The 25,290-nt window shown below is 37.7% G+C and overlaps 1 protein-coding gene across 12 annotated transcripts in view; it reads left to right on the forward strand.

The window, feature by feature from the left end:
• The window catches only part of FOXP2 (forkhead box P2), a 300,141-nt gene that overhangs the window by 176,646 nt on the left and 98,205 nt on the right, over window positions 1-25,290 (forward strand). For all 12 annotated transcript variants that reach the window (XM_089692669.1, XM_089692677.1, XM_089692670.1 and 9 more), the window contains exon 8: window positions 4,288-4,392. In XM_089692669.1, coding sequence (XP_089548795.1) covers window positions 4,288-4,392 — 105 coding nt within the window. The remainder of the gene's footprint in view (window positions 1-4,287; window positions 4,393-25,290) is intronic.

The following is a 25,290-nucleotide window of genomic DNA, read 5'->3' on the forward strand; positions in this document are numbered from 1 at the left end:
CACAGTCTCTGGTCATCTCCTGTATTATGTCTACAGTCTCTGGTCATTTCCTGTACTATGTCTGCAGTCCATTGGTTCAGAATATTTTTTTTCTTGTTTTCCTCCTCTAAAACCTATGTGCGTCTTATGGTCATGTGCATCTTATGGAGCGAAAAATACTGTATATACAGTATATATATATGCTGTATATAGCCAGAGGTTATTTCTGCAATGCCTGAATCTTGAGTGTTGGGCCTCATAGGCATACTATATTTGACAGCCATTCTGGTGCGTAGTCCTGAACACAGACAGTGTGCCTTGTACCCGAACCCACACGGCTGTCAGATTGGGAACAGCAGGTGTGTCTGTGCAGCTGCTGCATCAAATTGCAATTAATAGGACTGCTCGCACAGGGATGCACAAAACACCTGTGCATCCCTGTGTGGGCAAACACAGATATAGTTCCTTCAATGTGAATGAGACCTTATTGCAGATTATTAACTTTTGCATAATGCTTGAAGCTAAACTCCAGGCAGATGAAAAAATTACAATTAATGCAGTTGTACTTTCATAAAAATAAATAAATACATGTAACTATTGTTAATGTCTGAATTTTCCTTGATATCTGTCCCTTTTGGGGTCTTTTTTGTTTGCTGCGTTTTGAGATGTGCGCAGTTCAGAAAAATCCCATTGACTGTAATTATTCAGTACGCAAGAAAGTTTAGAGGCCTCATTTGACCTGCTTTGTGTTGTGCTGTTTTTTTGAGCACAACATGTCCTATAAGGGCTGGTTCACACTATGGTAGGTCTGGGGGCCACATTTATACGGGCATTGCAGCCCATTCATTTTAATGGCCTTAAGGTGTATTTGAACTGCAGGTAAGGGAGGTTAAATGCAGTCTCTTCATGTCAAATGCTGCATTTTCCATTCAAATGCATTTGCATGTGTTTGAATTGAAGGAGCAATGTTTGACCACAGCACCCATTGACATTAACTTATACTCCCTTGTGCAGCAGCATTTAAGACTAGGAGGGCTAGGACCAACACTGGAAGCTGTTAAAGAGTAACTCCACTTTTGTTCAGTTTAAAAGCACTCCCCTTTGGGCGATCTATGTGCATTGCAGAGATTTTAACAAATGTTATTGCAGATTCCTACCTTTTGTTATTCTGAAGAAATATTTGTTTGTTTATGTCCATGTGCAAAGTGAAAGTGAATGAATGTTACTTTTTTATTAGTGATCAGCTGGTGCACTTGCAGGGCTCTAATGAGGGAAAGGACAGGATCTAAATTCTTTTAGGCATGATTAACCCTTTTGGAATATCTTACCAATACTGAAATGTTTGTTGCCAGAGGATGAAAGGATGCTCAAAATCTGATGTGTATCTTAATGCAGACTTCTGGAAAAATCAGTGAGCCAATCACACATGGAGGGAATTAAATTTCTGGAGGGGCATTCCGTACACCATCTGTGTACAGAACGCCCCCAGGTTGTCATATTGCATTGCATTTTACCCAAACCTACAGAGCTGCCAATTGAAAAGGAAAAGTAATTTTTATTAATGTGATATTATAATATGGATTCTGTTGCATCACTTAATATGATGGCCGGGTGGGAGCTCTCTCGTTCTGGGTGGAGGTCATATGACGCCCTCCCAAGAACACACCTTATGGGCCACGCTGCGGTGTGATCTGTCATCCGCTGTGTCGTGATCTGTCATCCGCTGTGTCCACCACACACAGTGGATGACAGATCACTGTAACGGTCTGCTACTGTGACCAATCGCAGCAGATCACATGGCAATTTTACACAATAGATGGCTTCCATTCATAGCCATTAATTGTTCACTATTGTGTTGCCTACTGCGATTGGTCATGGTGATCACATGGTACAAATAGGGCCAATCAAAGCCCACCTGTACCATGTGATTAGGTGTGGCCAATCACAGCTAATCACATCAATACACACTTGATGAATGGATTCATTCACAACAAATGGTTGCTTATACCAGTAATTATCACTGTTATAATCAATCATAGTGTATATAAAAATAAAAAATCACCTCTCCTGGGTGGTACAGTGTTAAGTTCTCTTTTTTTTACATACTGTCATCAGTCATTGTCCCTGATCACTGCCACACCAGTTATATGATGATGCCGTACTGCACTGGTGACAGTATGGAAAATAAAAATTGATTAAAAAATATTTTTTTCAATTTCTTAACTTTTCAAAAATTGTGATAAAAAAATTACAACTTCAAAATCTCGCCACACCTCTTACTAAATACCTTGGACTGTCTGCTTTCCAAAAAAGGGTAATTTGTGGTGTATTTGTACTGATCTGGCATGTTTGGTCCTCAAGAACTTTCCTACAGACTAAATAATACACTGATTTGGTTTATTTTTACCAAAACAATGTAGCAAAATATATTTTGGTGTACATTTATGAAGAAAAAGTACTGTATTTAGTTGCAATTTTTTTTTTTTTTCAAAATTTTGGGTCATTTTTTAGTTTATTTAGCAAGAGATAAAAAACGCAGTGGTGATCGAATATCACCAAATGAAAGCTCTATTTGTGTGAACAAAATGATAAAAATTTCATTTGGGAACAGTGTTGCATGAGTAATTGTCATTCAAGGTGTGACCGCACTGAAAGCTGAAAATTGGATTGGCAGGTAGTGTCCGATATTGAAGTGGTTAATTTTTTTTTTTTTTTCGCAAAAATGGAGTCGTTCTTTAATGGTTTATTGTATGGCACATGTGCTGACAATGTAAATGTTCTGAAAAGAGTAGAGCACAGAAGGATGATTAATTAGTATATTACTGCTCCTTCATTGTCTAGTCAGCTGGCGTGTTCTTGACCAAGATGCACTGCTATTTCAGTGGAGGTCTAAGACATAGCCTTGCTTTCTACCAAGGGTGCCTGGATCACAAGAATGAGCAGAATCACAAATTCCTTGGAGGGTTAAATATTTCCATACTTCTGATTCATGATTTAACTTCTTGCCTGGAATTCAGCTTGCAGTGATCCTATACTTTACCTATAAAATTACTTACACTTGTTTTTTAGTCAGCACAAGGGACAGTACTTTCTATTAAAGCAACCCCCACCCCCGCAGCGGTAATCATCCAATGCTGCAGGAGTTAATAGAGCAGGGGACCTGTGACATGCACTCATCAAGAGTACCGACTATGCATGCCTTTTCTGCCCCCCTCCTCCATTCATAGTAGCTGTACTATAGCTTCTGTGAAAGAAAAGCGATCTTTGAATGGAGCATGGGCGGATAAATGAAAGGTCCCCCTCCTTCAGTTATAGTTTTTTATTAATAGAAGGTATAGTACAGCTTCTGTGAATGAAAGTGGAATATGTCCCTTGGCTCTATTAACCCAGAAGCAACAGAAGACTAGCACTTTGGGAGTGTTGAGGGGGATTCAAATGATTTCAGATTTCAACTAAAGCAGCAGCCACCAGCACAAGGGACACTTCACATTGATAGTAATTACTGTCCCTTATGCTGATTTAAGAAATAATGTTTGACTAAACTTTGGCATTGCCTTTCCTTTTGTTTCCATGCCACTCTGTTTGGCCATATAGGTAAAGGGAGGAGACTTTGAGTAAGCTCCAAGTTGCATACTTATTTTCATTCACCAGGTTGCTTCAGTTTACTGCCAAGTTAGCAAGTTGGTCAGTACATATTATTTGTACGGTAGGAGAGACTGTTACTTTGATGTAATGTAACTCAGGACAGTTTTTTAATTACCTGCCATTCCATGTTAAACCCTCCACCAAACATTGTTATATTTGAGGTTTTTAGATACTGTTTGTGTAACCTCTCCAAGTGTTTATTTCTTCTGTGAATATGCCCAAAACTGATGGATTTGCTTTTTTTTGCAATAAAAATACTAAGTCAGCATGGTACTATCTAGCTTAATCATAAAGGCTTATTAAATGTAACTACACTTGTTAGTTTTTTCAGTAAACATATAGCACATTGGAAAGGTTTTATTAGGTTGTAGGCTAAATACTACAGTTGGGTCATAGGTTGACATTACCATGCACTGTTTTATAGTCATTTATTTTCATCCTTTATTAGAAGTCATCCCTGGCTTTATTTCTTCCCTAATTGGAACATCATCCTGCCTTGGCAGTTGAACTATTCAATAGAACGATTAAATTTTTTCTGACTGCTCTGAGCTGAATTGACCTATTTTGACCTGTTTGTCAGCGATTGTAACCTGACAGGTGCTAGCAGCCGCCAACGATTATGGCTTTTGAGATTAATGGGATGCTATGTTCTTTCTACTACAGCTCGTCACATGAAGAGACTGGGGCTACACATACCCTCTATGGTCATGGTGTCTGCAAATGGCCAGGCTGTGAAAGCATCTGTGAAGATTTCGGACAGTTTTTAAAGTAGGTTACATTTTTCATGGGAAATGATAATGCAGTAAAAATTACCCTTTTTTTTAAAGAGAAGAAGTCAGTGTTGTGCGTATGTAAACTTTTATGTAAAGTAGTTTTCTACATGTGCTTGTTATCTGATTGCATTTAGGGCCTCACTTTACTACATTTTGTATTGTCCTTTGGTGACCCCCTACCTGAAATTCAATGTAAACAGAAATAATACGATTTGCCACTATTCAGACTGAATTTGCTGACAGCGCTGCAACCTGCCACAAGGGGAAGTTGCTAGAAAGGGAAGCACACCTTTATGGCAGGATGCATGCAGGACAGGCCTAAAGGGCAGTTAAATGATAAGTTCACTAAAAAAAAAAAAAATGCACTTTTTTTGCATATGTACTTTTGCTATTTATTTTAGGAGCCTGGAAAGCATTGCACCAGCAATCAGCAGATCGCTGGTGCCATGCAGGACTCCTGCAGACTGTCAGTGAGAGCTGTCAGCTCTCACATCATATGGATAGGCAGTTTCATACTGACAGGAAGAATCAATGAACAACCACAGTGCTTAACAGCGCCATGGTAGTTCATTGAGAACTACAAGAGAAGATCCCCCACTAGCTGTCACAATGGGTAATCAGGGGGGTGCAGGCAGGGGCCAGTGTTACAGTAATATGTTACCTGTTACACCCTGAATATGGGTGTAACATGTTATGAAAAGTGAGCTTATCCTTTAACACTATCAAGCCAATTACATTTTTTAGCTTAGGTTTATACAGTTAAAACTGATAAACAGGGAATCCCTAATAGCTATGCCATGTTTGCCAAACTACTTCCATACCAAAAAAATTATAACGTGTAATGTAGAGATAGTAACCAGCGTGGTTGCCTGTGTAGTTTTTACCATTGGGTATACTTTTCTGTTCAGCATATGCTGACAAAGTTCTGGTTCAGAAATTTTAAGTCTTCTTTATTAAATGCATATACAAACTACTCTGATAAGGTATACAAGGCACTATGTCATGTTTAGACTTGTAAAGTCCATTTCTGACACACGTTTGGTCTGTTGTTCCTATTTTGTTTGTTTTGGTGAATTCAGTAATTTACATCTTCAAATGTACAAAATTTACACAGAACAAATATATATAAATGAACTGCCAGAGGTTTTTTTTTCCAAGATAAGTAACTTCACAGGCTGAAGATCTTGTGTTGTCATGGTGCGGTTAACAGGGTGAATGAACTGTTTCATGCTTCATCAACAATTAAGTTAATTAGCTTATTTGAAATGGCACTGCTTTGTTGCCAGGATGTTGGCAGAAACATCAAAAAGATGTGTTTACAAATGGTAGACTATCTGTTAGATATAGTACTGAGACACCATAACTACAAAACATAGCAAGAAGCAGATAATAGCAGTAGTGGGGTAATTTAAGTACTTCTCTTTTATATAAATATTAAACAGCATTTGTTCATAGGCCCTGCAGAACTAGAACTTCTCAAAACTGTACTTTTCGGATATGAGGGTTTATGTTTATGCAGTTAGGAACAATACTTTTTCCTTTTCTCAGCTTAAGCATGCAGTGTTTTGATAAAAGTGGGCAGTGTAAATAATCTCTGTGACTGTTGCTACGAAAACAGCTTGGAGCTTTTCTGTTCTAGCCCACAACATTTTTTTAACCCATGATTTCCCTAACGTAATAATAAGATTTTACAAGGCCCACTTAGCATCTGTTGGACCTGGTCACAAGTCTTTATTAGTGATTATCATCATGTTAAGTCCTCCTGTGAAAACTTCTGTATAAACTGACAGTCAAGTATGCCTAACATGCTGGACTAAAAGTTAGCATGCCCAAACCACAGAACTTTTCCTGATACTCCAAATAAGATGCTTCACAAAGATTACTGATTCTGTGTCATGATGGTTTAACCTATTCCTGCCAAGCGCCCAATTGTTCACTTCCCAGCAAAGAGACAGAGCTGTCGCTTACGGTTCCTGGTCTTGAAGTAATGATTGGGAGGTGGAAAAACTGCCACCCAATCATGTGATCACTGTCACAGCCAATCACAGTGATGACATGAGTGGGAAGCATGTAAAACAACTCCCATGTATCTCTTTCTCCTGAAAACATCTGTGAGAAGAAAGAGATAGTTTGTATCAATGCAAAGGACATAATGTGGAAGGAAAAAGTATATAATAAAATACTGATAAGCTAGATCAGGCTCTGATCACTACTCTCATTAGAGTTACTGTTCCTATAACCATGTCAGTGCTCCTGTCACCACTAGAGTGTCCGTGTTAATATTCCTGACACCGTTCATCTCATCTTCAGCATTTTTACGCACAGCTAGTTAAATAGTTTCAGTCACTGTTGTTTGCAGTATTAGTGTTCCTATCACCCTATCGTGAGTTAGTACAACCCCTGGCAAAATGTATGGAGTCGCCACTCTTGGAAAATGTTCATTCTATTGTTTAATTGTGTAGAAAAAAAACTAATAATAGACATGCCTCAATTTTCATTTAACATTCCAACCTTCTGGCTTTAAGTAACACCTAAAAAAAAATAAAAAAGAAAGAAAACTGTAGTCAGTTGCAACTGTTTTTTCAGATCAAGCAGAGGAAAAAAATGTGGAACCACTCAATTCTGAGGAAAGTATTATGGAATCATGAAAAAAACACTACAGTACACCACTAGTACTTGCACCACCTCTGGCTTTTATAACAGCTTGAATTCTCTGAGGCATGGATTTAACTATCGACAAACCGTAGTCTTCATCAGTCAGGCTCCAACTTTCTCTTATTGCAGTTGCAGATCAGCTTTGCAGGTTGGAGCCTTGTCATTGACTATTTTCTTTTATTTCCACCATAGATTTTCAATTGGTTTGAGGTCTATTTGAGGACTATTTGCAAGCCATGCCATTGATATTATATGTCTTTCTTGAAGGAAAGTTTTCATGGTTTTTGCCCTATGGCAAGATGCATTATCATCCTGAAAAATGATGTCATCATCACCAAACATCCTTTCAATTGATGGAATAAGAAAAGTGTCCAAAATCTCAATAGAAACTTGTGTATTTATTAAAGATTTAATGACTGCTATCTCCCCCGTATCTTTACCTGACATGCAACCCCATATCATCAATGATTGTGGAAATTTGCATGTTTTCTTCAGGCAGTCATCTTTATACATTTCATTAGAATGGCACCAAACAAAGGTTCCAGAATCACCCCCTGTCCAATGCAGATTTTTGAGTCATCACTGAATATCACTTTCATCCAGTCATCCACACTCCATGATTAACAAATAAACAGTGCAGCGCTCTAAAAGACTACAACTCAATTGTAATAATAACGACAAAAATAACAATAGTGATGTAAATAAAAAATTAGTGCCAACCCTTATTGGAAATAAAAAATTAAGTGCCAAACCATGACCATAAAAATAGTGTGCACACGATTAAGTATGATAAATAACACTCCAAACTTCATCCAATAGGAAAAGCGTTAGCAGTGCTCACACAGTGCCACAAAAATAAATCAACACAATATATGCATCAAGAGCAATATCCTTTAAGTGAAATATAAGGCAAATCATGCAATGTGCAGCAGTGATATAGGATAAACATAAATCAACATATATATCACCAAAAATGAATCAACATAAGTATATACATTAAAAATAATAATGTCCTTCAAGTGAAAGATAAGGCAAATCATGCGATGTGCAGCAGTGATATTGGATGAAAAACGTGACTGTGCAAAACTCCTCTTTCATTAATGGCTAGATTGCCTCCTCACCTCCTCCTACTGACCCCAAAGGGCCAACAGGCTTGCAGGATCACCCTGGATCCTTAGTTTGTAAATGGCCAGCAGCTTCCTTCCTTCCCTGGATCTCCTTTACAGGGTTCCAAATGCCCCTAATCAGTCAGGGCGGTCCTGAAGAATAATAGCTCACCAATCCAGTGAGCCAAAAAAACTCTCTAAGTGCAGTATTGAGTCAACTTCATTTATTACAAAAAGAGTAAAAAAGGTTTAACACTCACATTGCAGACAATCTTCCCTCCTCACTGATGTGTGGGTGTACTGCATGTGAATGGGACCTCTTGGGTATAGCAAGATGGCGTCTCGCGCCGGAAATGCGTCACCACGCACCGGAACTATGGACTCGCGTACCTACGCGTTACGTCACCGTCTACTCGTGACTTCATCTGGGTAACACCCTACGAGTGCAGTTCCTCCCTTTATACTGGGCCTATTGTTACAATTTAACTAGAGGCCCACCTCCCATACAATCCTCCGTACCCGCGCCATTTTCCCGACTACATCTCCCATTTATAACGGCGGCCATTTTCCCGACTCCCTCCTGTCATTAGGCCTGCCGCATAATATAGTATGCAATGAATGGGAGAATCTCCTGTCAGGAAATCCTAAAAATAGGTAATTAGCCTCTATAATAAATGTCAATAAATTCCTCAATCTTATACTTACTATTCCACTTGATTTAATGTGGAAATAAAATACATACATAAATAGATACTCTATCCACATCTCTGGGGAATATACTAAGGGGATAAACATATATTTAATACCAATGAAAATAAATATATAGGAATGAACTAATATGGTATATAATTATATAAAACAAATATATAAAAAAAAAAAAAAATATATAAAAAATCACAAAATTCCCTACATCATACAATCTACCCACACATTTACATAATTCAATAGTGACATTAATAAATATATACTACTAAAATAATTAATAGATGTAAATGGTAGGAAGAAGACTAAAAACTTCATCTCCCATCACCTATAAATAAAATACTATTTTTATCTAAAACATTACGAATAATAATAAATTTTTAAAAACAAATACCTCAAATATAAACTTCTAATAGTATATGGATAATAAAATCCGTTGGAATTATATACAAACAGTGATCCTACAGGAATTTTCCTCTAATGGGCCTAAATGGGCAAAAATTATATATACTAAAAAAGGAGTGCATAAAACATCTCAGTAATCACTGATGAAGCTATTTAGGTCGAACTCGACATTTAACCCTTTGGGGACTTGCGTATTCATAGAATAGATCCACCTAGACTCAGCCTGGCTAGGGGATTTAATTTTATTAGTCCCCCTCCAGTGTTTCTTAAACTTTTCAATCCCCCAAAATTTCATCTTGCTGGGATCCTTATTGTGGTATAATGCAAAATGTCTCGAAACACTGTGTTTTGGGAATCCTTTATTAATATTCTGGACATGCTCCCTTAGTCTTTTCCACAGTGGTCTCTTTGTCCTGCCTATGTATTGGAGCCCACATTCACACTCCAAGCAATATACGACTCCCTCGGTTTTGCAAGATATGAAATCATTAATCTTATATTCCTGGCCCGTAGTAGTAGCAATAAAACTATTTCGTCTTTTGTTTAATCGTTTTGTAGCCAAACATGTAAAACAATTTCTACATGGAAAAAAACCTTTTTCATTTAGGAAAGTGATATGATTTGTTGTAGGAGGATCCAGTACATTTTTGACCACCTTTGTCCTGATCGTAGGGGCTCTTCTGTAAATAAATCTAGGGGAGTCGGGTAATAATTTCCCTATAACCGGATCCAACTTAAGGATATCCCAATGTTTTTTATAAATGGTTTCTATCTTTTTAAAATGTACATTAAAATCTAAAATAACCGCAATTTGAGCATCAAACCCCTCATCTTTAATCCTGTCTTCAAGAAAAATGTTTCTATCCATATTACCCACTTCCTTAATTTGCCGTTCTATTTCCTCTACCGGATACCCTTTTTCAACAAATCTTGAACCTAATAAATCCGCTTGTTCAAAATAATCTCGTTCTGAGGTGCAGTTCCTTCTCATTCTAACGAACTGCCCTTTCGGGATATTGAATATCCACGGCGGGTAATGGCAACTCCCCCTAGGGATATACCCATTGCGGTCAACTTTTTTAAAATACGTTTTGGTGACTATATCACCATTACTAATCTTAATATTCAGATCCAGAAAATTTATTTCTTCTTTACTGTACTCCCATGTAAATTTTATATTTTATCGTTAACATTGAGTTTATTCAGAAAAGCTAACAAGGTGGTCAATTCTCCCTTCCAAATGATGATCACATCATCAATGTACCTTTTGTACACTTTCAACACCTCCGGGTAATCTTGATATAAATCTCTACTTTCCCAATATCCCATAAAAATATTTGCCACGCTCGGCGCAAATCTTGCGCCCATCGCTACTCCTTTTATCTGTTTATAATAGTTATTATTATGCCAGAAGTAGTTGTGGCTCAGGCAAAACTCCAAACATTCCAACAAAAATTTCCTTTGAGCCCAGGGTAAATCACTATATGTTCTAAGTCCCCAGCCTACTGCTTCCATTGCATCATCATGGCTTATTATGGTGTATAGTGAGGACACGTCCGCACTGGCCAGAATAAATTCCTGCCCTCCCTTGGCCTCATCCAATATCTGTAAAAGTTGCTTAGTGTCTCTCAGATATGATCTCATTTGCTTCACTATAGGTTGTAGGAACTCATCAATGTACTGTCCCATTCTCGCCAGGACTGATTCTATGCCATTTACTATAGGCCTCCCTGGTGGATTTTTCTCATCCTTATGCATTTTGGGGACCGTATATATAACCGGTATTCTGCATGTATCTGGTACCAAGTACCTAGCTTCTTTCTTGTTCAGAATGTTATTCCCTATTCCCCTTTTTACAAGTATTTCCAATTCTTTTTTGTATTGCACCGTAGGATCTTTCTTCAAAGTCTGATAAGTATGGATATCCTTAAGTTGAATAGCTATTTCACCCAAATATTGTTCTTTCGACAAGATAACAATCCCCCCTCCCTTGTCAGCTGGTCTAATGACTAAATCATTCCTTTTTTGTAATCTCTTAATGCCTATTTCTATACCAATATTCTTTTAGTCTTGGGAATAACCAATTTTTCTAGATCATTCGTAACCATTTTCTTAAAAGCATCTATTTGACTATTACTCGAAATTTGAGGATTAAAAAGTGACTTATTCTTAAAATTTGTGTGGGTAAATCTACTACTGGGGGCATCACTTAAAACATTTTTAGCCCCTGGTAGTCCTAAAAAATATTTTTTAATATTAAGTTTTCTAATGAATTTCTGGGTATCAATATAAATGTTAAATTTGTTTGCAGGTGCAGGGGGGGCAAGATGAAATTTTGGGGGATTGAAAAGTTTAAGAAACACTGGAGGGGGACTAATAAAATTAAATCCCTTAGCCAGGCTGAGTCTAGGTGGATCTATTCTATGAATACGCAAGTCCCCAAAGGGTTAAATGTCGAGTTCGACCTAAATAGCTTCATCAGTGATTACTGAGATGTTTTATGCACTCCTTTTTTAGTATATATAATTTTTGCCCATTTAGGCCCATTAGAGGAAAATTCCTGTAGGATCACTGTTTGTATATAATTCCAACGGATTTTATTATCCATATACTATTAGAAGTTTATATTTGAGGTATTTGTTTTTAAAAATGTATTATTATTCGTAATGTTTTAGATAAAAATAGTATTTTATTTATAGGTGATGGGAGATGAAGTTTTTAGTCTTCTTCCTACCATGTACATCTATTAATTATTTTAGTAGTATATATTTATTAATGTCACTATTGAATTATGTACATGTGTGGGTAGATTGTATGATGTAGGGAATTTTGTGATTTTTTATATATTTTTTTTTTTATATATTTGTTTTATATAATTATATACCATATTAGTTCATTCCTATATATTTATTTTCATTGGTATTAAATATATGTTTATCCCCTTAGTATATTCCCCAGAGATGTGGATAGAGTATCTATTTATTTATGTATTTTATTTCCACATTAAATCAAGTGGAATAGTAAGTATAAGATTGAGGAATTTATTGACATTTATTATAAAGGCTAATTACCTATTTTTAGGATTTCCTGACAGGAGATTCTCCCATTCATTGCATACTATATTATGCGGCAGGCCTAATGACAGGAGGGAGTCGGGAAAATGGCCGCCGTTATAAATGGGAGATGTAGTCGGGAAAATGGCGCGGGTACGGAGGATTGTATGGGAGGTGGGCCTCTAGTTAAATTGTAACAATAGGCCCAGTATAAAGGGAGGAACTGCACTCGTAGGGTGTTACCCAGATGAAGTCACGAGTAGACGGTGACGTAACGCGTAGGTACGCGAGTCCGTAGTTCCGGTGCGTGGTGACGCATTTCCGGCGCGAGACGCCATCTTGCTATACCCAAGAGGTCCCATTCACATGCAGTACACCCACACATCAGTGAGGAGGGAAGATTGTCTGCAATGTGAGTGTTAAACCTTTTTTACTCTTTTTGTAATAAATGAAGTTGACTCAATACTGCACTTAGAGAGTTTTTTTGGCTCACTGGATTGGTGAGCTATTATTCTTCAGGACCGCCCTGACTGATTAGGGGCATTTGGAACCCTGTAAAGGAGATCCAGGGAAGGAAGGAAGCTGCTGGCCATTTACAAACTAAGGATCCAGGGTGATCCTGCAATCCTGTTGGCCCTTTGGGGTCAGTAGGAGGAGGTGAGGAGGCAATCTAGCCATTAATGAAAGAGGAGTTTTGCACAGTCACGTTTTTCATCCAATATCACTGCTGCACATCGCATGATTTGCCTTATCTTTCACTTGAAGGACATTATTATTTTTAATGTATATACTTATGTTGATTCATTTTTGGTGATATATATGTTGATTTATGTTTATCCTATATCACTGCTGCACATTGCATGATTTGCCTTATATTTCACTTAAAGGATATTGCTCTTGATGCATATATTGTGTTGATTTATTTTTGTGGCACTGTGTGAGCACTGCTAACGTTTTTCCTATTGGATGAAGTTTGGAGTGTTATTTATCATACTTAATCGTGTGCACACTATTTTTATGGTCATGGTTTGGCACTTAATTTTTTATTTCCAATAAGGGTTGGCACTAATTTTTTATTTACATCACTATTGTTATTTTTGTCGTTATTATTACAATTGAGTTGTAGTCTTCTAGAGCGCTGCACTGTTTATTTGTTATTTATTGACACTGTTATTTGGTATCAGTTTTTGAGTGCTGGCAGCTAAAGGAAAAGGTTTAGTAGTTCCATTTTCAAAGCGCAGGAGGATTTTTTGATTATTTGCACACACTCCATGATTGCTTTTCTTTAGCTCACTGTAGCCTTGTTTTTTCTGTTTAGGTGTTAATGATAGTTTTCATTTGGCTTTTCTGTATGTAAATCCCATTTCCTTTAGGCAATGTCTTACAGTTCGGTCATTCTCTTCCTTGGTCTACCAGTACGCTTCCCTTTTACAACCTTCCTATTTGATTTGTACTTGATCCAAATTTTATACATAGCTGACTGGGAACAACCAACATCTTTTGCAACATTCCGTGATGATTTACCTTCTTGAAGAAGTTTTATAATCCTCTGCTTTGTTTCAACTGACATCTCTCGTGTTGGAGCTATGATGCATGTCAATCAGCTTGGTGCAACAGCTCACCAAGGTGTGCAAGCACTCTTTTTTTAATTGCAAACGAATTAGCAGATATCTGATGCAGATGTTTGTTTTAGAACTGCAAGTGCATGGTGATTCCATAATATTTTTCTCAGAAATGAGTGGTTCCATATTTTTTTCCTCTGCTTGGTCTGCAAAAACAATTGCAATTGACAACAGTAATTTTTTAAGTGTTTCTTAAAGCCAGAAGGTTGGAATATTAAATGAAAATAGTTTTGAGGCATGTCTACGATTGTTTTTTTTTTCTACACAATTAAACAATTGAATAACCATTTTCCAAGAGTAGTGATTCCATACTTGTTGCCAGCGGTTGTGTTAGCGTCAGTGTTTTATTAAAAAAAAAAGAGATTTATTACTATTGAAGTGTGTAGGGTGTAATGTGCACATATGGTGTTAGTGCTCATGTTTACATCAGTGTCTGTGTTTAGGATAAAAAAAATTGTGTGTTAGTGTTCCTGTCAATGTTAGTGTCTGTGTTCAGCACTATAGCCCCATCCATGTCACAAAATATTTTCCTACAATTACTACAAGAGATCATTTTGAAGTAGTGCTGCACTTTTTACACTTTAACAATAATTCCCAGTGTCCTCAGTAACCACAAATGTGGCCGCCTGTTTCAATTGCGGCCCCTAATTTCTTTAAAAAAAAAATTTCAGTGGTTTATACCACCCAACAAAATTCTGTAGATGAGTCCCTAAGGAATTTTAAAGACTGACTGCTTTTTAGGCAGTTCATACCATCCAAATGTTCCCAGTACGGCAGAAACATGTACAAACTGTGTAAAAGCACAACCAAGCATACATTCAGAATGAAACACTTTAAAAAATGGCACAGACTAGTCAACTCTAGGGTTGCCAAGAAAATCTTGAAGTCAATGGGAAACTTGTCTGGCAACTGATAAAACCTCTGTTCTACCAAGGCTACTATCCTTTAGTCGACAATTACTACACTAGAATGCCAATTTTGTAGATCATTGTATGTGCAAGCTAGGGAGCATGGTGGACTGTGCAAAAAAAAACAACACACAAAGATTTCCCACAGCAGCTGAAGAGGCAACATCTGCAGAGAGTCACATCATTCAGTTACCAACAGGAGGAACTAATAGCCATCAAATTTCCTGACAGACAAGACATCTACTGTATATGCTGACAATACCAAAGGCACAGTGTGTGTTAATGCATACAACAAATACATGAATGGAGTCGACCTCTCTGACCAGATCTTGCAGCCCTACCTGGTCCAAAGGAACTTGTAGGTCTGATGTGGCTGCACAGTTCTTTTGTCCTTCACAAGAAACTGGCTGACACCATGGTATCCATGAATGCATGGTACCTAAATATTAAACTTGGATTTTCTTCTCAAACTCAAAAGGCACACTATTGTTACTGGGCCTCACTACAGGTAGAAACAATATGTAATGCATACATATTAGGTATTCCCATGCACGTCAGGAGTAGGAGAATGTATTTTGGGCTGATTTTTCATAGTGGATCCTTGTAATGGTATAAAATATACAGCTAAAGTGAAAGCGTTGTGAAGAGTTGCTATTTTATTTTTTTCCACCAAATTCAAATGATTCCTTCAAAAATAGAGGGTCAAAATCCAGGCTGTATCCCTAGATAAATACTTTGGGAAGGGGAGGATAATCTTGAATGCAAAAGGTAGTCATTTGGATCTCTACTGTATGCCTGTAATTAAGGCATGGCGTCTGAAAATTAACGAGCATGCAAACCCAACATTTTATATTCCTGATTTGTGCCTGCTGTACCATGTACTTGTATGAAAAAGTAAAAAAGTATACTGTTCTCTTTATATTGCTTCTTATGTATGAAATCTCTGATGTTCCTGCCAGTCACTCTGCTTTCCTAATAAAGACTGACCACACTAAGTAGGAGAACACACCATGGTCAGCTCTTCAGCTATGCTCTCTTACAATTATCAGTTTTGTCCTCTCAGCCCCCCCCACACAACCATCCACTGGGGAGATCAGTGTGCTGGTGTTTTATGCAGCTGAGAACAGAGGGAATGTGATCAAAAATTGCAAAAAAAGTGTTTATATATTTTTTTTTATATCTATACTAAAATGTTTTGCCTTTCATTTCTATTTTAAACTGAATGGGTTGTTTTACAAGATGAGTTTTCACATATACTTTAAGCTTGGATTAATTGTGTTCTCAATTGAACAACAAACTGAAATCTTTTTAGGTGGAGGGAAGTAAAAATAAAAAATGAAAATAATGTGGTTGCATAAGTGTGCACACCCTTAAACTAATACTTGGTCGAAGCACCTTTTGATTTTATTACTCAGTCTTTTGATTTTATTAAAGTACTCAGGGTATGTGTCTATCAGCATGGCACATCTTGACTTGGCAATATTTGCCCACTCATCCTTGCAAAAACACTCCAAATATGTCAGATTGCGAGGGCATCTCCTGTGCACAGCCCTCTTCAGATCACCCCACAGATTTTCGGATTCAGGTCTGGGCATTGGCTGGGCAATTCAAAAACATTTATCTTCTTCTGGTGAAGCCATTCCTTTGTTGATTTGGATGTATGCTTTGGGTTGTTATCATGCTGAAAGATGAAGTCACTTTTTATGTTCAGCTTTCAAGCAGAAGCCTGAAGGTTTTTTGCCAATATTGACTGGTATTTGGAACTGTTCATAAATCCCTCTACCTTAACTAAGGCCCCAGTTCCAGATTAAGAAAAATAGCCCCAAAACTTGATGCTGCCACCACCATGCTTCACTGTGGGTATGGTGTTCTTTTGGTGATGTGCAATGTTGTTTTTGCACCAAACATATCTTTTGGAATTATGGCCAAAAAGTTCAACCTTGGTTTCATCAGACCATAACACATTTTTTGACATGTTTTTGGGAGACTTCAAATGTGTTTTTGCTAAATTTATCCGGGCTTGGATGTTTTTCTTCATAAGAAAAGGCTTCCATCTTACCACTCTACCCCATAGCCCAGACATATGAAGAATACAGGAGATTGTTGTCACATGTACCACACAGCCAGTACTTGCCAGATATTCCTGCAGCTCCTTTAATGTTGCTGTAGGCCTCTTGGCAGCCTCCCAGACCAGTCTTTTCATCTTTTCATCACTTTTGGAGGGACATCCAGTTCTTTGTTTCACTGTTGCGCCATATTTTCTCCACTTGATGACTGTCTTCACTGTGTTCCATGGTATATCTAATGCCTTGGAAATTATTTTGTACCCTTCTCCTGACTGAAATGTTTTAACAATGAGATCCCTCTGATGCTTTGGAAGCTCTCGGCGGACCATGGCTTTTGCTGTAGGATGTGACTAAGAAAATGTCAGGTAAGACCTACTAGAACAGCTGAACTTTATTTGGGGTTAATCAGAGGCATTTTAAATGATGGAAGGTGTGTACTCACTCCTATTTAACATGATTTTGAATGTGACTGAACACAGCTACATCCCCAGTTATAAGAGGGTGTGCACACTTATGCAAGCACATTATTTTAGTTTTTTATGTTTACTCCCCCCCCCTAAAAGATTTCAGTTTGTTTTTCAATTAAGTTGTACAGTTTATAGGTCACATTAAAGGTGGAAAAAGTTCTGAAATTATTTATCTTTGTCTCATTTTTTACAGCACAAAAAACCTGTCAACAGGGGTGTGTAAAAAAAACAAGCATAATTTATCTGGATTCACAAAGCAGTTGCAAACACATGCCACCTGACTTTACTGGAACCTTAGTAAATGTGAATATCCATTCTCATCCATATTGAATAATCCCCCCCACCCCCATTTTTCTATTCTTCAGATATGGTGAATTATTTACTGAATTTTCACACAAGGTTTATAGTTAACGTCAATCCAAGTAATTTTTTTTTGGGGGGGGCAGTGAGCTTTCAGGTGAGTTACAGTGATTTACCAGGTGAGGAGAAAATAATGGGGATATACAGAACAGTAAAAAACCTAACATTTAAACCCTTTGACCACACTCTTTCCAAAACTTAACAAGCTTCAGCTTTAAAGCAGAACACCAGCCAAAAATAATAAGATACAAATAAATAGACCTTTAAACGTAAAACAACAAAACCAGCTCCAGAGATTTTTCTCACAGTACTTTTTTCTGCCACTGCTTGTCCTCAGTCTGATCACCAGCATCATTTAACCTACTTCGTCTGAGCCTAGGTCATCTTGGACCCTTCTCAGTCTGTGACAGAGCAGTAAAAGGAGAAGCATCACAGTGATCTCACTGTTACTCTGCTTTTTTTTCTTCAGCCTTTTTCTTGTTGCACATTATGTTTTTGGCCCCTTGTACCACTACTTCCTCTAACACTCCAGCCCAGCTGTGCAGGCATTGCAAAACACTGATGCCTGCTCAAATTCAGGTACTTGCACTGCTGGTATTTAAAAAACTACATTTAATAATATATTATTCACTTGCCAACCTTGCTATAGCCGAATGATGGCTATAGCGCGGTTGTCCAGTTCTGGGAGGGAGTCATATGACATCCTCCCAAAACGCGTGCTCAGCGGCCTTTTACCACGTGATCAGCCGTGTCCAATAACACAGCAGATCACCGGTAAATGCAGTTGCTGGTTATCGGCTGCACTTTCCTCACACTGTCACAGCGTGAGGAAAGTACTGCCGATAACCAGAAATTGTCAGAGGACGGATTGGTACCAATCATCAGGGCACTGATGATCAGTGCCCAGCAGCGCCACCCACCAGTGCCACCCACATGTGCCCAGCAGTGCTGCCCACAAGTGCCCAGCAGTGCCACCCACCTGTGCCCATCAGTGCCACCCAACTCTGCCCATCAGTGCCTAGTAGTGCCACCCACCTGTGCCCAGCAGTGCCACCCATCAGTGCCCCCCAGCAGTGCCACCCATCAGTGCCCAGCAGGGCCGCCAGTCAGTGCCGAGCAGTGCCACCAGTCAGTGCTGCCCATCAGTGCTGCTCATCAGTGCCACTTATCAGTGCCCATCATTCTTGCACAACAGTGCCAGCTCATCAGTGCCGCCTAACAGTGCCCATCTGTGCTGCCTATCCATGCTACCTCATCAGTGCCGCCTATCAGTGCCCATCAGTGCCACCTAACAGTGCTGCCTATAAGTGCAGCCTCATCAACGCACATCAGTGAAGGAGAAAAATTACCTGTTTGCAAAATTTTATAATAGAAACAAAGAAAAACTTTGTTTTTTCAAATGTTTTACTTTTCTTTTGTTTATAGTGCAAAAAATAAAACACCCAGCAGCAATTAAATACCACCAAAAGACAGCTCTATTGTGTGTAAAAAAGTATACAAATTTCATATGGGTACAATGTTGCATAACCGCACTTTGTCATTCAAAGCGCGAGAGCACTGAAAGCTGAAAATTGGCCTGGGCATGAAGGGGGTATAAGTGTCCGAAGTGGTTAATGGTTACAGAGCTGCATTGTTGTCATGTTTATATGTGCCTAGAGTCCAGCTTTAACGCAATGGGTGATGGCAGACTGCTTTTCTCATTGAATGTCCCATCATTCCTTTTGTGTAGTTTGGCCACATAGAACTATGTTTGTACCTGCTTATACCTTCTAATCAGTAACAAAAATGCTTTCTCTTATACTTGCATTAAATAGTCCTGAGCATTTTTAACTGTCTCTGAGGCTGTATGTTAAGCAATCAGATACTTCACTGGCTAGATGGGGTTTTAGGGAGGCAACCTGAAAACAGTGAGCAAGAGATGCTGATTATTCATACTGTGAGCATTTGTAGATACCATGTTCTGCATTGAGAGTTTGATTTAACTATATCACAGTATTAATCCATACACATACTTTAGTAAATTCGCTCAAAAATACAGTCTTTCTGTTCTGGAGTGAGTTACAAACCTGCTCTTCAGTTGGGAAAATGGCTTCTTATTAAGATTTAGAACTTGCAGCTTATTTTCAAGGAGTTTGGAATGTTTTCTTAGTATCACTACACAATATCAAAACAATAGTAAGTTACGTATATACTGGCACTTGGTTGTCTAGATTTTAAAAAGAGAATGGGGTTGATTTACTAAAAGTGGAGAGTACAAAATCTGGTGCAGCTGTGTATGGTAGCCAATTAGCTTGTAACTTCAGCTTGCTCAATTAACCACTTGCAACCACATCACTTCAATGTATGTCGGCAAAGCAGGCATCCTATGCCCAATCATTTATCTAATGCGTGATCCGACTTTCCCGGGTAGGGGGCGCATGCCACCCCAGCCGCACTGTGATTAGACAGGACAAACCGATCAGCGGGTCCCAGCCAATAATTGACAGCCAGAACATGGTAATCAGCGAAGAAACTGACAGAGCTCTGTGTATATAAGCCTATAAGCAACACAGAGCTCTGCCCTGCCAGTGGGGATGTGCCAGTTTTTGTTTCCCTGCAAAACTGGGAATAAAGACCGGCTCATCCCCCAGGAAAAGCACCACACTGTACACATACATAACACTGTTAAGCATACACTTAACCCTAGATGTTAACTCCTTCCCAGGCAGTGTCATTAGTATAGTGTCCGTGTATATTATTAGCACTGATCACTGTATTAGTGTCACTGGTTTCTGCAAATTGTCAGTTAGTGTCAGATTGACCACCATACTATCACAGTCCCCCCCCATAAGTCGCTGATCGCCGCCATTACTAGTATAAAAAAATGAATGAACTAAAAATTCCAGTATATACCCTATAGTTTGTAGATGCTATAACTTTCACACAAACCAGTCAATATACACTAATTGGGATTTTTTTACCAAAAATATGTAGCAGAATACATTTTGGTCTAAATCTATTAAGAAATATTTCAACATAATATTTTTAATTTTTTTTATTGGGTAGATTTTATAGCAGAAAGTAAAGTGTGAAAAAATTATTCAAATGTAATTTGGGTACAATGTTGCATGAATGCGCAATTGACAGCTTAATTAACGCAATGCGGTATAGCAAAAAATGGTCTGGTCATGAAGGTTATTCCAGATAACCAAAATGCTTTGTCTCCTGTGTGTCCAATTCACACCACGGCGTTGGCTGGTGTGAATGAAGCCTTAGTAAATTAACCCCAATCTATATTTATGCACAGTATATATACTTTTGAATAAAGAGGCCATGATATAGAGCATATTTCAGCAGTATAGACATTAAGTTTATAAGCAGCATGTAATATAAAAGCATTGCAATCTTTGTGTCCCTTATAGTTACACAAATAAGCCTCTTCAGACCAGAGGGTGATAGTATTTCTTGTTATCTAGTGAATATATACTCAAATGTGAGATTTCATCACCTTACGTTTCACCTATTTACTCAATAAATTTGTTAAAAGTTGCAAAATGCACAATTAAATTGCAAATTGGCCATTTGTTATCACAAAAGTAATAAATAAATCTGTTACTTGGAAAAATATATTTGCATAATCTTACAAATACCACAGTTGTATGTCACAGTTATAAAAATTTGTAAAATGTAAAGATTTATTTGAATAACAGGTTATGTTATAAATTCTATAACAATATAATCTATAATTTACTTCTTTAACCTAGAGGAATCTACATTTTTTTCCCCTAAACTTCCACGTTGAAAAATTTGGAGATGTAAGGATTTATGTTAGTAGTTTGTTCATAGGTAATATATAAACAAAAGTATGTACCAAGGGTGTTCAAGTCAAAGCGGGTAATTTTACAGGTAGTAAGTGGCAAGTGTGTCCTATTACTGATAGGTGGCACACATGTCACGTGCCAATCCAAAGACCATTAATCAAGATAGTAGACAACAGTGTTAGTGTGTGCATGGAACAGCATGTGGTGATGAAGTTTCTTGTGAACAAAGGCCTGTAGATATCTACAGAAGACTTCAAGCATAGTAATGTGATGGGATGCTCAGCCTGCAGTAAGACATTTGAATTGTGTAAACACTTCAAAGATGGCTGTACGTCTGTCAGTGATGATCCCAGTCGCAGTGATTCCCTGCCTACAGCAGTCATTCCTGTGGAATTTCAGCATATGGAACACTTGATCCTGGATAATCGACACATAACCTGCTGTGAAATTTCACAAGAGACACATCTTTCTGTGGGAACAGTGAACACAACCATGATGAAGTGAAGCAGGCTGTCCTAGGATGGTGCAGGCCTACTGACAAGTCTCTGTGCCAAAGCTTTCCAGGCATTAGGTAAACATTGGGATAAGTGTATAAATGTAGTAGGGGAGTCTGTTGAAAAATAAATGCAGTTTATACTCCTTGAAATTTGTTCTTTTTTTTATATAAACTCAAAAGTCCCAGTTTGACTTGAACACCCCTCGTACAATTGGATAAGGAAGTAATTCCTAACCACAAGCAGATGTTGAGTTAAACACCTGCTGCAGTATATTATTCTCTTATAAATGTGAGCATAAGTTATATTACGGCCTGGGTTAAAGGGCTTTGGTTGGTGTTAGATGGGTTTTGCATTCCATACAAGTACATTGGAATGCAAAAGCCACTTGAGGCAGGTCAAATGCAGAACAGAAGGAGGTCAACTGCTGGTAGCATGCACCTGTCAATAAATCCTGGATGATCTCAGAAGCATATCAAACTGATGCCTTAATAAAAGCCTAAAGCTTGTAGACACAGGCCCCTTATTCATGTAATTTCGTTCAGACATTTGACATTTTTCTCAACATTTTTTGAGTGTCCTCCTTTCATACTTAGTTTGGTTAATCCATAATGATTGGTACCTTTACTATAAACTAGTATGTAGTTGACTGTTGTGGAATACAGCACAACAGCGTGCATTGTTCTATATTATTTTTTAAGCCACTAATGGGCTTATTTTAAAAACACTGTAAGGAAAAAAATGCAATAACATATAGCAACCAAACCATGTTCACTTGGCTGAAATAACAAATAAAGATTGATTTAACTGATTTCTGCACAATTGCCTCATTTTACTGTTTTACTAAAAAATCTATTAGTATTCATTGTCAGGTAGCACAACATACATTTCTCCATTGTTTAGAAATATTATGCCTCTAATTAAGCAACTGTTAGCTTCATCAATATATTTTTACTTAAAAAATGGGTAACCACTAATATTTGACCATTTTTACCGTAAAGCTTACTTGTATTAGCTTTTTCAAACAGTGCTGCACAGGACATTAAAGGATCACATTTTTCCATAAAACATATAATTTATTTTAATTCAAAAATAGAAACCATCTTGAGCAAATGATTTTACTATGGAGTGAAAATAATGTATATATATTTAGGAAAATAATGACTGATTCTAGTGGGACCTCTAGGACAATTCACACCAGGGCATTACTCTGCAGTGCATTTAACAATAATGTGCATTGTATTAACCCCCCTGGCGGTATTCCCGAGTGTAGCTCGGGGTAAAGTTTCAGTACCACAAGCGGTAACCCCGAGCTATGCTCGGGCTTACCATGCAGTGCTGCTCTGCGATCCCTAGATCACTTACATTGTCCCGCGCTCCCGCGATGTCCCTCCTGCAGTGTCCCCGGCAATGTCCTCCGGCGGATGCCAGCATCTGTCATCTGGGTTCCAGCGAGCGTCGAGACGTACGGGGGACGGAACGGCTGGAAATTTGAAAGTGACAAAAAGTGACATTCACTAAATACACTAAAATCGCATAGTAAAACATTACTGTATCAAATCGTTTCACATACATTTTGTCCCTACTGCTTTGCCCTGTGCCCTGCCTGCATTTTTACTGTTCTTTCTGCCTGGAAACTGAGAAACGTCCATGGCGTCCAAAAAGCGTCCCTTTAGATCAAAAGCGGTTTTAGACCAGCTAGAGAACAGCGATAGTAAATCAGAAGCACTTGCATAATTGAGTGATAATGATTTGTGGGGAAATTCGTCATCAGACCCTGAAAACGATTTTGCGACTTTGCTCAGTGATGTGCAAACTTTGCGCTCAATTTCAGATTTCGGTGTTTTTGGTTTGATTATATTATCGAATTAAATTTATTATTATTATATTATTATTTTTTATGATTATTTATTAAATTATAATTTATGATTTCGTGTTTCAAATTGTAACATATGGGGGATGTTTACTAGACTCTTGTTCGGACAGACTTCAGTGAGTTATTCCTAAAAATTACAGACCTACAATAAAAAAAATACATATTTCCATGCAAAAAAATGTACCGCTTTGAGCACAGAAATATGGACATAATCAGACCGCTAGGGAGGTTAATGTAGCAAAATAGACCAAAAATTGTTACAACAAATTTTGCTAATGTAGCACACCACAATGCATGGAAATGCATTACTGTGGTTACTGTGCATTTGAGGATACACAGCTTTGTATCAATGTTCATTTTCCACTTTTATTTGAGCAGAAAAAGCTGTATGTTTTGAAATTAAAATGAGACACTTGTGAACTTGTTCCTATTTATCTGATATCTTGAATTCCATATCAAGTAGCCATGGTTGAACGGCCATATTTGAGATGGACTAAGTCATTTAACACTCTTTAGTGGAAAATCAAAGACTGAATTTCCTGCTCAATGTCAGTGACCCTGTCATTGCTGACATATAGGAATATAGCTTTTTGTTATTTATCCTTTATAGTGAAAAGGCATGGGGAACATAGAATGTCTTCTGTTTTCTATGCAGTCTCTTTTGTTGTATGATATTTGTATAATGAGTAAAGGTTTGGGAACAACTGAATTACAATAAATATGACAGGCATTCTATTAGGATACAAAACTATGTGCCAAACAGAAAATATGTTTAAAGCAAATTAGCCTGTATTTTGCTGCTACAGCTTTTTTAACTTGATGAATGGTCCCAGTGCTACAGTTATGCAGGTAAAGAGGCCATTTCCATCACTTAAACAAGCCATTTAAATCAGTTAGACTAACAGCTTCATTCTGTGCTCTGAGCTGAGTTATTGTAGAGCGGTTTCAACATTTTATATCTTCAGACATTATCTTGAAATAATCTATTTACAAGTCAACAAATCATGATCAGCTTGGGGGAAAAAAATAAAAACAGATGAATTGAAAGTGACTGTTTAGTGACTTTAATCATTCTACCTCTGTTTATACAGCTACATTTATTGCTTGATTTCAGATTGGGTTTGTTAGCCGGTCTTGAAAAAAACAAGTGGTTGTCCTGCCAGAATCCTAATATACAAAAATTCTACAGCTACTGGTAAAGCAAAACATACAGAAATGAATTGATATTTGCACATGTTGTACCACTGTGGATAGTAAGCAGAAAAAAAGAATGCTAATTTCAAAGTACCTTGTTTGCTGAATGGCTTATAAAGGGTGATTTATAAAAGACTGAATTATTTTGTGTTTAGAAAAATAACTGTGATTCAAAAGGAAAGTAT

The sequence above is a fragment of the Staurois parvus genome, unplaced genomic scaffold (genome assembly GCF_062004578.1).
Source record: "Staurois parvus isolate SC_StPar_1 unplaced genomic scaffold, SC_StPar_1.0 ptg000599l, whole genome shotgun sequence".
NCBI classification, from domain to species: domain Eukaryota; kingdom Metazoa; phylum Chordata; class Amphibia; order Anura; family Ranidae; genus Staurois; species Staurois parvus.